Source organism: Saccopteryx bilineata, chromosome 4, assembly GCF_036850765.1.
Source record: "Saccopteryx bilineata isolate mSacBil1 chromosome 4, mSacBil1_pri_phased_curated, whole genome shotgun sequence".
Taxonomy (NCBI): domain Eukaryota; kingdom Metazoa; phylum Chordata; class Mammalia; order Chiroptera; family Emballonuridae; genus Saccopteryx; species Saccopteryx bilineata.
In genome coordinates this window covers 183508439-183522629 of record NC_089493.1, presented here as the reverse complement: position 1 = coordinate 183522629, position 14191 = coordinate 183508439, and the positions used below count along the sequence as shown (strand labels likewise).

The following is a 14191-nucleotide window of genomic DNA, read 5'->3' as shown; positions in this document are numbered from 1 at the left end:
ACTACTTTGTGGATTTTCACCTATCCCTGGGGGGGGGGGGTTCTGGAACCTAACCCCCGCAAATAGAAGAGAGACCACTGTATGCTGAAAATATTGATATTTCACAAAAAATTACATTTTAAAAAAACTAGCTCAAGGTATTTCCCAAGAGGAACTCTGCCTTCTACAACCCTCTTAACCATTGGATATTTTTTTAACCTTTCAAAATGCCCTGCCAAGTATAATCAGCCCTCAATCGGGGATGAAACAAGTGATGAGACTGAAGATTCCGTAGCCTCTGATTGGTCTCTCCGCCCACTCTCTGAAAGCTCTGCATCCAGTACTTTGAAGGAGGAAATCTGTCCCTTTCACACTCTCTGCAGCATTAGCAATTTTCCAAATGCATCTCCAACCCAGGTATCCCCAGTTACTAGAAAGGAATCAACTACTAGAATTGTTATGCAAAAATGTATTTCTGTTTTGAAAGTTCTTGAGGCATGGGGAAGATTCTATTTCTAACCCAGGTAGAAATCTAACATGAATTCTAATGGCTGTGTCGGTTTACACAGTCCCCACCAAAGCAACTGAAAAAAATTAGCTGCTTTCTTCTTCCGGAACCAGGGCTGGATTATTCAGATCACCTCTCCCAATGAAAACAGCTAAAAATAATGGATAATTATTTTCACACACACACACACACAAAAAAAAAAAAAAAAAAAAAAAAACTTAAAATTATAAAAACAACTGAAAGGATAGTAAAGACAAAAAAACCTTTGGAAAAGAAGGATTCTAGAGAGGCAAGCCAAGCAAAAGCCTGTTTTCCTTTAGGGTGTTTGCAACCCTGCCCAAAATGAACTTGGTTTTTGGCAGACTTGACCGAGCAAAAGGTTCAGAAATCAAAACCCACGCACCCAAGGCAGGAGTCCAATAACAGCCCACATTAAGACCCACGGGGCTAGAGCTTCAGGGTAAGCATACAAGCAAATATGCACCTGCCTGCGCCCCCTCCCCACAGGGACTGCCGACCCTCCCCTCTGTGCGACAGAGAGGGAGAGTCAGGACAGAAGACCTGTCCTGGGGAAAGAAGGCAAGCTCCCCCAAACGGATTTGCACACCACCCGGGAGAGCCAAACTTCAGAGAAAACCGTCTCAACCTAAGTCTCACATCGTCCCTCCTTCCTTTCCAAGGGCGGTACGCACCACAGACTCAAATATAACCCAGCTCTCAAGGAAGCAAGAACTCATTAGTGAGGATCGAAATAACAAGCATCAGAAACCAATGTTTCAGGAGTTGGCATTATCAAATATAAATTGCTGAAGAGCTATGTTTAAAGAAAGAATAAGCTTTAAGATATCTGGAGATTGGTAAACTATATAAAGCAATCCAGCAGACTGGAAAATCGACCAAATAAAACATTTAGAAATTTAAAAAATACAACAAATATCATTTATTTTTAGGGCTGGCTTAACAGCAAATTAGACCCAGCTGGTGGGGGGGGGGGGGAGAGAATTAGTGAAGTGGTCAAAAGAAATTATCCAGAATATAAAACAGAGGAAAAATAATGAAAACTATGGAAGAGGAATCAAGTATATGGAAGATAGAGTGGTATCCTAAAAGGTCTAATATACATTTGATCAAACTCTCAGAAAGAAATGAAACGGGGAGTATTTTAGAAGATAGTGACGAGAATTTTGCAGAAGTGACAAAATGCACCAACCCACGGCTTCAAGAAAGTCAACAAACACCCAAACAAGATAAAAAGAAATCCGCCCTTATTATAGCATTAGGAAACGATAGAACACTAAAGGCAAAATAAAAATCATACAAGCATGCCAGGTTTAAAATGATAAATTTCCTCCTAAGGAACAACAGGTGAGGACTTGCAAACTTCTCAGTAGCAACAATGGAAGCCAGACAATGCTGGGATGGATGCTGTCTTAACTCTGCTGAGTGGAAATAACAGCCCAACAAGAACTGCAGCCATCAAACGGAAGATGAGAGTTGGGAGTGAGCAGTGGAACCTGAGCGGGCTGAGGCCTGTGGGCGGGGCCTGGCCAGAGATGGACAGCCAGATTCCTTATGATGACTCCCCAGTGGTGTTCCTTCCTGCCTATGACAATCTCCCTGCATGAATGCCTCCTGGTAGAGGGGATGCCACCCAGACTACAACAACGAGCTGACCCAGTTTCTGCCCCGAATTGTCACACTGAGGAAGCCCCCCGGAGTTCAGCTGGGATTTAACATCGAGGAGGGAAAGGCCTCCCCGCTAGTCACCTTCATCTCCAAGGTGACCCCTGACTCTGACGTACATCAAGCAGGACTTCAGGAAGGGGACCAAGTCCTAGCGGTAAATGACGGGAGTTTCTGAGATATTGAGCAGAGCAAGGCTGCTGAGATCCTGAAGACAGCCGTGACATTGGCAGCATGTCCGCTTCTCTCCCTCCAGTTATCATCGCCACTAAAAGAGTACTGTACACTGAGAGTTGCAGCCCACAGCCCACCATGTGGCATCTTGAAGGACCAGCTGGCCAGGCCTCAGGAAGCCACGTACACTCTCACACGGTCTCACACACTTCGGAGACTCCCGGGGGACCCTGATTCTCCTCCTCTCCCTCCTAATCTCTCCAACAAGTAAAACGCAAATGCTGAAGGGGGAAAAAATTCGTGGGAATGAAATAAAGCGTAAGAGAATAATAGGTCACCAGCATAGTCCCACTACAGGCAGTTCTAAAGGATGCACTTAAAAGCCAGAGGAGAGAAATCTCTGCTGGGCGGTCCAGGAGGCAAGAAGGAATGAAGGCCTAGAAAGTGGTAAACATAAGTAAATCTTAATAAATACCAACCACTATAAGGATGACACGTGCTTTAAAAAGATGATAGAATTGCTATAAATTCAATGCAATACCAATTAAAATATCAATGACATACTTCAAAGATATAGACCACATATTCCAAAAATTTATATGGAACCAAAAAAGAACACGAATAGCCTCAGCAATCTTAAAAAAGAAGAATAAAGTGGGAGGTATCACACTTCCTGATGTCAAGTTATACTACAAGGCCATTGTACTCAAAACAGCCTGGTACTGGCATAAGAACAGGCATATAGATCAATGGAACAGAACAGAGAACCCAGAAATAAACCCACAGCTCTATGGACAACTGATATTTGACAAAGGAGGTAAGGAAATACAATGGAGTAAAGACAGCAGCCTCTTTAATAAATGGTGCTGGGAAAATTGGACAGCTACCTGCAAAAAAATGAAACTAGATCATCAGCTTACACCACTCACAAAAATAAACTCAAAATGGATAAAAGACTTAAATGTAGGCCGTGAAACCATAAGCATCTTAGAAGAAAACATAGGCAGTAAGCTCTCGGACATCTCTTGGAGCAATGTATTTGCTGATTTATCTCCACGGGGAAGTGAAATAAAAGACAGGATAAACAAATGGGACTATATCAAACTAAAAAGCTTTTGCACAGCTAAAGACAACAAGAACAGAATAAAAAGACAAACTACACAATGGGAGAACATATTAGACAATATGTCTGATAAGGGGTTAATAACCAAAATTTATAAAGAACTTGTAAATCTCAACACCAGGAAGATAAACAATCCAATCCAAAAATGGGCAAAAGAGATGAATAGACACTTCTCCAAAGAGGACACACAGATGGCCAATAGGTATATGAAAAAATGCTCAACATCACTAATCATTAGAGAAATGCAAATTAAAACCACAATGAGATATCACCTCACACCAGCCAGAATGGCGCTCATCAACAAAACAACACAGAATAAGTGCTGGCGAGGATGTGGAGAAAAGGGAACCCTCCTGCACTGCTGGTGGGAATGCAGACTGGTGCAGCCACTGTGGAAAACAGTATGGAGATTCCTCAAAAAACTGAAAATTGAACTGCCTTTTGACCCAGCTATCCCACTTTTAGGAATATACCCCAAGGACACCATAGAACGGCTCCAAAAGGAGAAATGCACCCCCATGTTTGTGGCAGCATTGTTCACAATAGCGAAGATCTGGAAACAGCCCAAGTGTCCGTCAGTGGACGAGTAGATTAAAAAGCTTTGATACATATATACTATGGAATACTACTCAGCCATAAGAAATGATGACATCAGATCATTTACAATAACATGGATGGACCTTGACAACATTATACGGAGTGAAATAAGTAAATCAGAAAAAAAAACTAAGAACTATATGAATCCATACATAGAAGGGACATGAAGATGAGACTCAGAGACATGAACAAGAATGTGATGGCAACAGAGGTGGGGGGTGGGGGGAGGGGGGAGGGGGCGAAGAAGGAGAGAGGGGTTGGGGGAGGGAGAGAAAACCAGATAGAAGGTGACAGAAAACAGTTTAACTTTGGGGGAGGGGTATACAGCACAATCAAATGTCAAAATAATCTAGAGATGTTTTCTCTCAATATATGTACCCTGATTCATCAATGTCACTGCATTAAATTTAATAAATAAATTTAAAATAAATAAACAAAATAATAAAAAAAGATGATAGAATTGAAATATACAGTAGCAATAAGATATGCTGGGAGGGAGGTTAAACGGAGTGAAGGACTCTAAAGCTGTTGGGTAATTTGGGGAAAGAGAGAAGAGTAGTTCTACAGTCTAGACCAGGGGTCCCCAAACTTCGGCCCGCCCAGCCCCCTGAGGCCATTTATCCACCCCTGCCACATTTCCGGAAGGGGCACCACCATCTCATTAGCCAAAAGCAGGCCCATAGTTCCCATTGAAATACTGGTCAGTTTGTTGATTTAAATTTACTTGTTCTTTATTTTAAATATTTGTTCCCGTTTTGTTTTTTTACTTTAAAATAAGATATGTGCAGTGTGCATAGGGATTTGTGCATAGTTTTTTTTATAGTCCGGCCCTCCAACGGTCTGAGGGACAGTGAACTGGCCCCCTGTGTAAAAAGTTTGGGGACCCCTGGTCTAGACTGTGGTAAGTGAAGATTGCTTATTACCACTTATTGAGTGATCACTGAAAGAACAGAAATGGGAGGACATAACTTTCAAATGAGGAAAGGGGGTAACAAAAAGACGAAATAGTTCGTAAGGTTAAAAGAGGACCAGAATGGGGAAAGAAAGCGCAAAACAGGCAGGACAAAGTAAGATTAGACAATATCACTGCACTTTGAGAGTAAACTACAGCAACACGTGGAGAAATGGATTCATCACACAGATCTACTACTGAGGGAGGGAAACGTTTCACAAGATAGGCTTCTACTTACTAACATTTGAAACAGTCTATGCAGAGAAACAGGCAGGCAGTAAAGCATCGAAGGACAGCTTGGAAATTATCACCAAAGTCAAGGCCGAGACAGAAGACTTTAGGAGTGCTTGGGGTAGATGTGTTCAAACGTTCTATGTGTGTTGCATTTCCAGAAAAAAAGGAAGCTTAACACAAAGCTTATAGCCACGCAGCATGGCTGCACGGCACCCTGATCCCAGCTCTCCGGTGTCTCCTTCTCCCCCTCCACAGACCGTCCTCCACGCGCTGGTTCTCCTGGGCAGCTTCCTGATGTACTTTGTGGTATCCCTCGTGTACAACGCCACCTGCGTCACCTGCAACAGTCCCACCAACCCCTACGGGGTGATGGAGGGCCAGCTCTCGGACCCCACGTTCTACCTCGTCTGCTTCCTCACGCCAGTCGCGGCTCTGCTCCCCAGGTTTGAGAGCGGGGGGGGGGGGCTCCTTCCTTCCTCGAACGACCACTCTCCCTTCCGTACGCCATGTTCATAACCCAAGAGTCAGGCTGTTGTTTCAAAGTCAGGGTCCCAGGACAGAAGGAACCCTGAACTTGGAGGCAAATACCATGGACCCTGGTCCCAGGTCAGCCACAGAGTAGCCTCATCACAAGGCTGCCATGGCCTCCGTTGTGACATCTGTAAAATGAGGAAGAGGATTCCTATCCTCTGGCCTCACAGATTGTGTTGTGGGGGGGGGGGTCACTTTGAAAAGCTCTGCAGCTCTTTCCTAGCCCATAACCTCCCTCTCAAATGCCTCCAGCACCAGGCGAGCACCTGGCACACGTGCGGAGAATGACCAGACCTTTTCATCTCCCTGCATCGCTGCCACCAGGGATGATCACACTGAGCATTCCAGAGCTGCAGATTTTTTCCCAGAAAAATCACATTTTTGCATGAAATAGCCAACTTTTTAATATTCCTCAAATTTGTTAACACACACACACAAGATGCATTAGCCCTAATAAATCATTCATGCCCAGGGACTATTTCTAATATTTTCAACCTAAATCCTCTGCATTTTGCCTTTTCCAGAAAAATGGCAACAATGCCTTGTGTTTCCTTGGTGCTTGCTCTTGACACACGCTCTCCAGTCTAGCTGCCCACTTCCTTTTTGCTGTCAGCTAGCAGTCAGGAGGAGCTGTGGCTCTAGTCCCACTTGCTCTTGGGACAGCTCAGGAGGGACCAGAATGAGTCCACAGGCTCACCCCAAATCCCAGTGGGAGCTGGAGTCTCCCAACTTGGTGGCCCATGTTCTAGTCTCCATCTACACTGTCCAGTCAGAGCGGTCGGTGAACTTGACAGTGACGTCCCCACAGACAAAACTGAACCCCGCTCTGTCCTCATGATCTCACCACTCTGAACATCAGGCTTCAGCCACTTTGTCCTGACAAGCAGCAGTAAAAACAGGCCATTGCAACATCATGCAGAAACTTTCTAATCCAAAATCAGCAGACAGCGCTTCTTCCTTTGATAAAGTTGGCAGCTCACTTAACCGAGGTCAGTCTCTATTTCTGCTTTCTAAGCCACTTCAGAACCTTGACCGCTGATCCAGGGTTGGAAGTTGAAGATACTGAAATGTCACACACGTTGGTTTGGTCTAAATGTACGCTGTATGCATGGCCTCCCTGCTTGGCCCCTACTGGTCTCTACAGCCTCATCTCCCCACTCCCTACCTCCAACTTTGGGCTCCAAACCACCAAGCTTAGTAAACTACAAGCCCCCTCACCTTCCTACTTTAGCTCATGCTGTTCCTTCTGTTCAGGAAACCCTTCCCATTACCAGAGCTCCTCACCCTTCGACATTATTTCAGATAGCACCAACTCCAAACCTTCCATGACTTCACCTACCTTCCTCAGGCCAAAACAGGTCCCCCTTTCTCACGTGTCCCATCCCCTGGATGTATCTCTGTCACTTCCCTTTACCCCGTTTGTTACAAATTGTCTGTCTCTCTCTGAAAGTACAACTTGTCCCGACAGAAGGTATCCTCCTTGTTATATAACCAACATTCAGCACAGTTCCTGCCACAGCAGCTGCACTCCAAGATAAATGAGCAAGGGATGTTAAAGAACAGAAAAATGAATAAAACAGGATCCTCACTCTCAAGCAGTCTGCACTCCAGTGAATAATTCAGACCTAAGTTTGACTATAATACCAGAGTCAAAGAGATTGGCATTCACAGAGGGCCCTGAGAGTGAAGGGTAGGAAACCATTAAGAAGCACAAAAATAAGCATCAGAGGACGTATTTCCCACTACACCCCTCTTTAGCCCAACCTCTTGAGAGACGGACCCTGGGAGACACGATGAGGATTGTGTCCTCATTCGAAAAGGGCATCAAATATGTGGCTAAAATACTTTAGTCCATGCTTCTATATAGCATTAAACATGGTTGTGATCACTACTGACCAAGGACTGAGCTCCTCTGTTCTGTTCTGTGTCCTTTTTGGGGTATAGAAATGGGGAATTATCAGTGCCATATGTTTTGTCTTACCCTCAGCTAGAAAACACACTTGGAACCAAGAGCTACTGGCTTGATGAGAATCCTTGAAAAGTAGGAAAGACTGTTGACACATGCTTTGAAAAGGCTAGCATTAAACATTACAGCTTGTTAAACAGACGGAAACAAGTTACGGGGAAAGTTAGCAAATATTTACTTCTTAGTTACCATAGCACATAAGTTAAATCATTGCTTATCCTACATTATCCTCATAAAGTGGAGTTCTGTTTAATTCTGTTTACTTAGAAAAGCAAAGAGGTTTCTTCTGAGAAAGGATTATTTTAATGGTTCCAAGGATGGCTGACTTGTAACCTTGGAAAAATTACTGTTTATTATAGAAATCTACGGGATAGCATATTTGCTGTAGACAACTCTTTGTTTACTTAAGGTTATAAGCTGTATTTATCATAATGGAGCTAAGTTTCACTCCCCAACCTCATGATAATTAGCCCACTAACCATGACCTCACTAATCTTGGTCTAATTATAATTCAACCAGTGTAGAAGGACTGGACAGATTTTCTTAAACCAGGAGCATGTAAATTGTCTTACAGATAAAAACAGAAGAAGCTAACACCCAGACTTTAAAGCCTAATGAGCATCTTAATGAGCTGCAACAGAGGACACCAGTGCCCCGGGCTTTGTAACCCAACAAACACTCTTAGTTCTTCTCCTACTTCATGTCCTTGACGTGGTATATGTCAAGCCCTGGTCTTGGGTTATTTTGTCTTCTAATGTTATAGTCTCTCCACAGACATAGCAACCACTCTTGTAAAGATATTTTTAATAATGAATCTCCAACATAAATTCCCAACCCAGACCTCTCTTCTGAATTCCAGATACACTTTTCTAGCTACCTAGTCACCACCCGCACTAGGCATGGAGGTTCGAAGAAAGTGGGAGACAGCTATCATTGTAGCCACGCGCCTCCCTTTGTCACCATAACCATCCAAGACACCTGGGTCTCTTCCTGAGTTTCCTCCATCAAATGCTACCCAGTCAGAACCAAGGCAGACAGACACCGGGAGCTCTCCTGATTCCACCCACCACCACCTCATGCCCGCGTCCAGCCCATCACCAAGACCTGACAATTCTGTCTGCTACGTAGTTCTCAGATCCATCTGCTATTTCCATTTCTACAGCCACCACCATGGATGGGTTATAACCCTTTCACCCCACATTCCTTCCAAAGGCTCTTACTAGCTTTGACTCTGATCCATTATCACTGTCAAAGTGTAATCATGTCACGTGCTGCCAACCCTCCCCAGGCTTCCCAAGGCCTTTAAGACAAAGCACAACAACCAAAACATGGCTCTCAGTCCCCGATGCTCCGGCCCTGCCAATCCTTTCTGTGCAGTCTCCCCGTGTCAGCCACTGTGCGTGGATTCAGGTCTCACGCCTTCATCCAGCTTCCTCCTATACCTCCCTCAGAGCTTGGCTTATATGCATCTTCCCCGAGGAAGGTGTCCCTACCACTACCACCGCCATGAGGCGTCACACTCCAGCTGCTCCTTCTGCTCCTGCCTCTGTGCAGGCGCCTCATGGGAGCAAGAGCCCTGTCTGTCCCGTCCTCAGCTTAACCCGCGGGGCTGGGCCCAGGGCAAGGCCTGGACGAGTGTCTGTTGAGTGAGTGGGTGGGGAAGGAAGGGAGCGGCTTGGGGGAAAGGTTGAAACTGAGCAAATCCCAGTTTCCAGGTGGGATGTTGAGTCTTTCCTGAAATAGACATGCCCACCTGCACCGGCTCTCTGGGTGGCATGAGAAAGAATGGGGACAAGTATCCCTGATGCCGTGGGGGGGTCTTCAGAAACCCCTTGACCTCTGTGAGGTCAACCTAAAGCTTTCAGACATACCAGAAGGATGGGAGCTTCTCTGCTCATAAGGCTTCTAAATTTTTTTAAAAAATTAAAGGATTATTTGGGAGAAAGACGCTGGACATCTACTTTTTTAGATAAAGAAACTGACACCCAGAGAGGGAACATGGGCTGCCCAGTGTCACAAGATGGTGGTACAGGCTTTCTCCACTGGCCACACGATTTTATTTACCTTCTTATCCTCTCCCAAGCGTGGGCTGGGAAGGCTGCAGGCACGGAGACAGACTCCTAGTTCTGAGTCCAGCACAGGCTGCATGCAGCGTGGCCAGGAGAGGGCGCCCCGAGTTAACTGCCAGGGAGACCTAGCCACTGCTCAGGGGACCTCGGAAAACCCATCTCATCTCTTGAGGTCTCAGTTTCTTCGTCAGGCAAAATGGTGAAAACACAGCAATGCTGTGAAATTAGCATAGCCCACAGATTCGAGAAGAAAATATATATACTTAGACACTGCTTCAGTTCCACAAAGGGCTGACACGGCATAGCAAGTAAACGTCCCTAAGTTAGAAAAGCCCAGACAGACTACCCTGAAAACGGTAGAGAAGAGAAACCCTCCGGGTCCAGAGGGCTTGGTTCTGACCAGAGCTGGACCACTCTGGGGCTCTGGACCAATCCCTCAGTCGCTCACTGCCTCAGTTTCCTCATGTGTACCATGGGCCACATGGGACTGCTTGAAAAGAAGAGTTAATAATACTTAAAGCATTTAGAATACTTTTGGGACATAATAAATGTTAGCTATTGTATATTGTTATTGAAGTCCCAGAGGTGCCCAGGCAGAGAGCTGGTAACCATCAGTCCCAGGCACAGAAAGAGGGGTCTTGCACTGGTTGGGGAGTTGGAGTCTAAGGCCCCTTTCAACGCTAAAATTCAAGAAGTCAACAAAGATCAGAAATCATCTTTATGTGTTTATTTCTTATTTCCCACCAGGTACTTTTTCTTATCTCTACAAGGGACATATGGGAAGTCATTGATCTCAAAAGCTCAGAAAATTGATAAACTCCCCACGGACAAAAGAGACCTGGCAATCCAGAGTTGGAGAAGTAAACAGATGCCTGCCCCTGCCCCTGTCCCTGGAGAGGCTCAGCCCACCCACCGTCCAGTGCCAGCTGTCCCCCAACAGGACTTCAGAGCCAGCACCCCGAAGAGCTCCCGCCCTCCCAGGCCGACGTGCAGGGAGGACCGAGAGGTGCGCAGAGGGAGAAGCAGCGGAGACCCCAAGCAGGAAGACCCCTGCTCAGCGGACTCCTCAGCTAAACTCTCGCCCAGAGATCACCTCCTTCTGGGGCCCAGTGGCCTGGTGGCTTCCGGGGCCTGCCCAAGTGGACAGACTGGCACGTCCCAACACTCGCGCAGGGGCAGCCACCGCCGGTCCCAGAGCTCACTGACCATATGAGGGGCCTGCGGAGATCGGCACGAACTCAGAGGCCGCTGCCCCATCACTGGCGTGGTTAACCGAGCCGCTTCCTCCTCAAGGAGGAGAGAGGGAGCCAGGCTTGCTCTCTTCTCCCCCACGGGCTTGACTTCCTTTCAGGAAGTGCTGCCCCAGGGGGGTTGACAAAAAAAAGACTGGAAACCAGTCGACCTCTCCTTTCTCCTGCTGCCAGGCAGCACATCTTATAGAATTTTATAAAGAGTTTTCTATGGCATGGAGTTCTCAAATGTTTTTAGCTCAAAGACATTCTTCTGATGTACTAGACGAGTACAGCCTACAGCCCAGTGCTTCAAGTTCCGAAGGTTCCAAGCAATGTATCAACCCAGGCGATCTCTCGGGCTGTGGAAGTTTCTGGGCTTGTCAAACCATCACCTCACCCCACAGGTTGCCAGAGTTTAAATTTCGGGAGAGACCCATACACACAGGGGCTTTGTCTTCACTGGGGTCGGCATCCCTTCTGTTCACGGAGGCGGGTCGCTCTTTGTCCCTAAACCAAAGAAAACCACCTCCAAAGATGAACGCTAGACTTGAACTCAGTGCCACAGACACTGCAGTGGGTTGTTGGGCTGCGGCTAGCGTTAGAGGCAGAAAGGCCATTAGCTTGCTAAGGAAAGTGGGTGTACCAGAAACCCCATGCCTTCGCTGACAGACCCTGTGTCCCGCAGCCTGAGGAATCCACCAAGAGGGCAGCACTTTTATTAAAAGCTATTTTCTTTTTTCTTAAAGAAAAGGACCCATCCTCATTCAGCGATCAGGACAGAAAAGCTCTGAGATCAGTAGATCTTAACACACAGAATAGACCCATAGGATAGCAGCAACTCAGAGGCCAAACCACATCTTAAAGGGGAAGGCGGGTGTTAAACCCTATTCATTCAGCCTATCCCAGAGGAGCGCCATCTAGAGGACACTGGCACACGCTTCCATTAAATTAGGGAGAGTTGGCCCTGGCCGGTTGGCTCAGCGGTAGAGCGTCGGCCTGGCGTGTGGGGGACCCGGGTTTGATTCCCCGCCAGGGCACATAGGAGAAGCGCCCATTTGCTTCTCCACCCCCCCCCTTTCCTCTCTGTCTCTCTCTTCCCCTCCCGCAGCGGAGGCTCCATGGAGCAAAGATGGCCCGGGCGCTGGGGATGGCTCCTTGGCCTCTGCCCCAGGTGCTAGAGTGGCTCTGGTCGTGGCAGAGTGACGCCCCGGAGGGGCGGAGCATCGCCCCCTGGTGGGCAGAGCTTCGCCCCTGGTGGGCGTGCCGGGTGGATCCTGGTGGGGCGCATGCGGGAGTCTGTCTGACTGTCTCTCCCCGTTTCCAGCTTCAGAAAAATACAAAAAAAAAAAAAAATAGGGAGAGTCACAGCAAGTCTCATTTCACAGGGAAAAGAAAGATTACATAGGCTTCTTACCCCTACAGATTGTAAACACCAAAAATGTAAGAGCGCATAACAGTGTTGAAATAAAAGAAGGGATGATAGAATCCTAATAGGCTCTCAAGAGAAGCTAGGTCCACAACGGGCAAGGATGGCAGGTCCCTCGTCCTTTAAGGTGAGTCAGGGAGAGCTACTACACCCTTTCTCCTCAGGGTGGTGCCTATATATTAGGCAAAACCCTTATCGGTTAGGAATGAGTATGACAAGTCTTTGAGACTAAGAGTCAAAGCCACCTCACTGAAGTAGCGTCTCAGCAATGATGCCCAGAAAGATCTCAGGAACCAAGTTTGCAAATGGCTGGCTGAGCTGGCCCTCGGACCACACTGCTGACAAACCAGCACTGGGGAAGCTCCTCCTGGAGCCGAAACGCTAGCTCTCCTTCATGGACCGCCATGTAATGACAGCAGCACTGGCCAGCTGGTGGGTGTTCGGGGAGACTGCTAATGGAGAAACACAGCAGGCAAAGCAGTAATGCTATGAATTGTCCCAGATGAAGGGATTGAGCCAAACCTTGGCTCTCAGGGTCCTTTTCTCCATGATTCCCGCCCAGGCCTGAAAGCCAGATGAGACAGGATGCTTCAGAAAAGAACAGAGCAGCAGGAAGAGCACTGGCCTCGGCAGAATGGGGACGTAGATCTTTGCCGTCCAGGGTCAGGAGCCTTGAAGTGGGGTGCCACACCTACACAATAGGGTAAAAGCCACCCCACCTCCCAGACTTGGCATAGTGATCAAGTCAAAATTACTTGTGGGAGGATGTGAAACTCTTTGAAAGCTGTAACACTCACAATAACAACACGGGGGGGGGGGTGTATTTGAGAGCTAAGAGGGAAAGAGGTGACGGAGAAGTTGAGAAAATGTCTGACCCTGACCCCTAAATGCCAAACCTTACCCATCCTCGTGATGCTGCTCGCGTGGCATGACCAACCAGCCCAGTTAGCCCGGATGTCCCCCGTTTTAGCACTGAAAAGTCTGACACCCTGGGCAACGCCTCAGCCCTGGGGCCACTGGGAAAATGGGTCCTTCCTTGTAAAACAAACCAACTGTGACCATCCAATGTGCCACCTTTAGGGAACAGTTATAACAACTATTTCCTTAGAACACAATGCTAATGAGTATACTTAATACATTTTTATACTTTTATGACCTTTGATTGACTGGAAATGTGTCATCCTTTATCAGAAAAGAAAAAAATAAATACGGTCTTCCATAATTGCAGTTCTGAGTACTCTCTCATGCATCCATCCTTCTTTTCATCCATTCATTTATCCGCCCACCCATCCATTCTACCCAATAAACTCCTGCTAAGCCCCCGCTAGACGCCTAGAGATGTGGTAGGGACGAAGCTCGTAGCCCTGTTGGACATAAAGGATCAGGAACATATTTGATCCAATGTGAGAGTGTGACCCAAACCAAAACAGCTACAAGGATTAGAAGCAGCACACACAGCCAACCCCCCATCTCTGAAACTCTAACCTGGCCGCTCCCCTCTTCCTGGAAGCCTGACGCCAGCCCCACACCCACATTGACTAGGCGCCCTTCCCATTCACTCATCCAGCAAACAGCAGGTGAGCTTGCTGTCCCAGCACTGCAGTAGGCAGCCAGCATAAAAGGGAACAAGAGCATCCAGCTCCTGCCCTCAAGGGATTTACAGTTCAGACTGGGAGACAGAGAAGAAGGGAGGAAGTGGTTCCCAGGGTAACCCGAG

General features: G+C 47.0%; 1 protein-coding gene and 1 pseudogene across 4 annotated transcripts in view; both read left to right on the top strand.

Moving 5' to 3' along the window:
* Positions 1-13690, top strand: part of ATP10B (ATPase phospholipid transporting 10B (putative)) — a 263328-nt gene extending 249638 nt beyond the window's left edge. For all 4 annotated transcript variants that reach the window (XM_066273192.1, XM_066273193.1, XM_066273194.1 and 1 more), the window contains 2 exons: positions 5506-5693; positions 10564-13690. In XM_066273192.1, coding sequence (XP_066129289.1) covers positions 5506-5693; positions 10564-11029 — 654 coding nt within the window. In that variant the 3' untranslated portion in view covers positions 11030-13690. The remainder of the gene's footprint in view (positions 1-5505; positions 5694-10563) is intronic.
* On the top strand, positions 2041-2460 carry LOC136336298 (PDZ domain-containing protein 11 pseudogene; annotated as a pseudogene).
* Positions 13691-14191: the final 501 nt, after the last annotated feature.